This window comes from Podarcis vaucheri, assembly GCF_965113315.1.
Source record: "Podarcis vaucheri genome assembly, chromosome: 1".
Taxonomy (NCBI): Eukaryota; Metazoa; Chordata; class Lepidosauria; order Squamata; family Lacertidae; genus Podarcis; species Podarcis vaucheri.
In genome coordinates, this window is record NC_138759.1 from 75,910,627 (window position 1) to 75,914,626 (window position 4,000).

At 52.0% G+C, this 4,000-nt stretch overlaps 1 protein-coding gene across 1 annotated transcript; it reads left to right on the forward strand.

The window, feature by feature from the left end:
• The first annotated feature begins 797 nt into the window (after positions 1–797).
• On the forward strand, positions 798–3,676 carry CDKN1C (cyclin dependent kinase inhibitor 1C). The gene is made up of 3 exons (XM_082231387.1): positions 798–1,661; positions 2,191–2,317; positions 2,890–3,676. Exons 1-2 carry the CDS (start codon positions 1,067–1,069, stop codon positions 2,310–2,312), a joined length of 717 nt encoding a protein of 238 aa, XP_082087513.1. The 5' UTR covers positions 798–1,066; the 3' UTR covers positions 2,313–2,317; positions 2,890–3,676.
• Positions 3,677–4,000: the final 324 nt, after the last annotated feature.

Consider the following 4,000-nt stretch of genomic DNA (forward strand, 5'->3'; position numbering starts at 1 on the left):
CAATTCAGTGTAGTTAAGACAGCAAGCTTAGATTAAGTGGTTTTCTTTTAATGAAAAAAGACAGAATGCTTTCATTTTCCTACATGTCCCAGTCCAGATGCAGTTTCAAAACCTATCAAGCAATTGACTCTCTTGTTACTAAGAATGCTAAACATATTAGGATTAATCCGTTCCCTTCGCTGCCTTTTGCAGTCAACTCCTTGAAAGTCGGTTAACGTTTGGAGCCCCACTGTACATATAACCTTTGTGTTCTACACAAAGCCGTTTGAATTTTTTACTTTCAGATGCTGGGTAGAAAAGTTGTTCAATCTTGCAAACACAAACAGAAACCTAAAACCCACCCAATCCTCCAGTAATTCTGTGCTTCCACTAGTTCTCGTGTTAAAAAAATAGCGCAATGACAATAACAAAACAAAAAAGTACTCGCAGAGAAGCAGCCGTCGCCGACTGCAAACAAAGGGAGCTGAGCCGTGGGCTGGGTGTCATGTTACTCAACCATCTCTTTAAATCGCATGATACTCGCCACCGCCTTCTCTCCTCTCCCTCTCTAACTCCCCCCCCCGCTCAATTTTCTAAACACAACCGTGACGGACAAGCCACGCTATCCAATGGCAAAGAGAAGGACAGTTTTGGCGCCTTGCCACACTTCGCCTTTCACCCAATAAGGAGCCTGGGGAGGCGGTCCGACGCCCTGGGTAGAATGGAGCGTCTACCAATGGCAAGAGTGTTATTGCAGAGAAATAGTATTATGTTAATCGATGTTTTGCTCGAACTCACTCGGTGAGAGCTTTAAAAAGCGAGGCAGCCCCAGGCAGGCTTGCTAGAAGCGGAGCGAGGCGCGGAAGGTGGGCAGGTTAAGGCGGAGGGGATCGGGGCGCGCGCAGGTTATTCCGGGCCCCCAGCGAAGGGAGGCGGCGAAAGCCCAGCCCTGCTCTCCGGGGTTGTGATTTGGATTTGCCAAGGCGATCGGACCCGCTGCCTCGTTGGGCGGAGAAGGAAGGAACCTGCCCGCTCCCTCTTACTACTACTATTACTATTGCTACTTCTACTAGGCGCCGCCACCACCATGTCCAACGTGCACCTCTCGAGCGCCTCGGCTCTGGAGCGCCTGGCGGCTCGGCGGACTTTCCCGCTGCACGCTCGCACCGGGGTGTGCAGGAACCTCTTTGGCCCCGTGGATCACGACGAGCTGAACCGGGACCTGAAGAGCAAGCTGCGGGAGATCTGCGAGGACGGCCAGAAGCGATGGGACTACAACTTCCAGAGCGACACGCCGCTGGGCGGCCCGGGCAGGCTGCAGTGGGAAGAGGTGGACGGAGGCGCCGTGCCCGCTTTCTACCGGGAGACGTTGCAGGTCGGCAAGTGCCGCTTCCCGGTGCTGGTGATCCGCTCCAAGGCGCCTCCGCCGCCTCCGGGAAGCGCGGAGGCGCCTCCGGAGGCCGATCCCCAGGGGACGGGGGTGCCCTCGGCCCCCTCCCCGCTCAGCTCTCCGGGCAAGACGGCCCCCTTGGAAAGCACTAGGTCGGCGGGCGAGGAGCGCCTCAACCAGGAGAACCGGGCCGCTCAGCTCCACAGCTACTCAGGGATTATAATCAAGCCTGTCCCGTGCGCCGCGGCGGCGCTGAAAAGGGCGTCGTCGGCCAGTGTAGCGCACATCACAGGTAAGCAGCGCCGCCGTCGGATTGGGTTGCACTTGTGCCTGTTTTTTGGGGGGGTTGCTCCCACTTTGCCCCTCCCAGCCCGAGTTATGGGGACGCCCCACCCCTTCCTCATCTGCGCGGCGTCTTAAAACGTTGCCCGGAGGCGCTGCCTCTGCTTAAAATTCCGCGCAGGTACCCGGGGGTTGGTGGAGCGGGGAAGGAAAATGCTTACGCAGCACATCGCGGCGGCGGCGGCGGCTGCCTCCCCTTTGCGACGTAAACAAACCCCAGCAGCTGCGGCGCCCGCCGCTCGCCGACAGGGGGAGCCCAGAGCCAGGCGCTCCGTGGCGGCGCCCGGGCGAGCCAAGCAGGGCGGGTCCCTGGTGTGCAACGCGATTGTTTTTCTCCCTTTCCTGACCGAGGGTGGGGTGTGTCCCTTTCCAGCTCGAAGCTCTTGGCTCGGGTGACCCCCCCCAAAAAAAAATAACGCACACGCACCGAATCCCTGCTAATCCATCCCCTCCCTCTTTCTCCTGGGTCTGATCCGCAGATTTCTTCGCCAAGCGGAAAAGAGTCGTAGACTCGAAAGTGTCCGGGGATCATCCCAGCGCCTTGCCAGCTTCGGTCTCTGCTGTCCCCGCCGAGCAGACCCCCCGGAAAAGGCTCCGATGAACGAGGTGAGCGAGCGATGGGTGCACGTCAAGATCGGCTATTTTTTGATACTTAGAAAGGGGTGCAAGTGGGTTTTTTGGGGGGGAGGGAGGGGGCTTTCGATCGGCCTTGGAAAGCAGCTCGCCCCTTCTGCTCCGCCCTGCCTCTCGGAGAGGGGCGACCTCTCGTGCGTGACTGGTCGTTTGCAGAACAGTTGGAGCCGCTGCCAAAACTTGGCGGGGATTGCAAGGGAATGGGAAGGTAGCGGAGGCTTGCAAAAGGAGCCTCTCCTGACTGGTCAGTTGGGTGTGTTCCCCATTCCTCTCCCCCGGCCCCCCGATCTGGAGTAACTTCCTGATGGTCAGATATTGCATGGGGCTTGCTTGCTTGCTTTTCTCTTTTTTTTAAAGCCACTCCTCCCCCTCCTCCACCGCTTTTGCTGACTCATCAGTTGCTCCTCGGGGGAGGGGAGAGCGAGGAGGAGGGGGCGGGCGGGGGAGTCTCTTTGTATCGGCCAACAACTCCGTCCAGTTGCGACGTCGCCCGGGAGTCCTCTGTGCAAGTTTGTGCTATGTATGCGCTTGCTCTTCTCTTGCAGATTTTGCACTACAACACCGAAGTGATTGTTTCCTTGGAAACACAAGAGCTTGAGAGGCCCTTCCTCCACACGTTAAAAGGGACTGGCAAGAGAGACCCAGAGTAGGGAGGAAGAATCCCCTGGTTTTGTGTGTGTGTGTTTTTTTTCTTCTTCCCCGTTTTGTTTTTTCGTTCCTCCTCTTCTACTCGTGCCCCAGAAGGAACTGCTTGTACCTCCATGTAGCAAAAGTGGCCCGACTACAAGCCACCTGACGGAGCAGTGTTAATTTACAACTGTGCAATGTATTACGTTTTATATATATTAAAAATGTATTATGCCTAATGTGAGTACACTGGCCAGAAGTGTAAAAGCTTTAAAGTCATTTATATAAATGTTTAATCTCTGCTGATCTCTCAGTGCAAAACAAACAAAAAAATGTATATTTGTAAAAAAACAAAACAAAAAAACAACTTAAGAGTTATACTAACTTATATTTTCTATTTATGTCAAGAAAAAAAAAAGCAGATAACTTTGGTTGACACCCAGTAGTCTGTTTTGTGTGTTTGGTTTTTGTTTTTCTTATTTGGTTAAGCCAAAGGGCACTATATATTTGCTTTTTTGTTATTTACAAAAATGTAAATTTATTTTTATAGTGGGTTTTTTTTGCATTCACAAAATGTAGCTATGAATCAAAATTAGTTATTACTTGAAAATAAATCTGATACAATGGTTCCTGAGCCGGTCTGTACCACTGCCACTGCAAATTTATGCCACAATGTTAAAATAAAAAGGAATCAAATGTCAATAAGCTGCCTTGGTGTTTATAGCGTTTATTCTTATCACTCTGTGATTGGAACCCCCACCCCAGTGCACACAATTTTATTTTCTTTGGCTTCTTAAAATTCAGTGTAACATCACTGTTAATATTATGCAATAACGGTCATTGGTTCCTTATGTAAGAGCAGGACTGTCAGCCTCTGTGTACTTTGAGAGCAAACCTGATGGATAGACTGACATTAGATTAAAGTTATGTTCACCTCACACCTGATTAAACAACTTGCATAAGAAAGTTTGGCTGCAGACGTTGTACTGCACAAAAACCACACTCAAGGCAATCGTAGCCCTATTCCAT

Coding starts and splice junctions, on each gene's coding strand:
- CDKN1C (XM_082231387.1), top strand. CDS start 1,067: ATGTCCAACGTGCACCTCTCGAGCGCCTCGGCTCTGGAGCGCCTGGCG. Junction 1,662..2,190: donor CAGTGTAGCGCACATCACAG/GTAAGCAGCGCC, acceptor TCTGATCCGCAG/ATTTCTTCGCCAAGCGGAAA.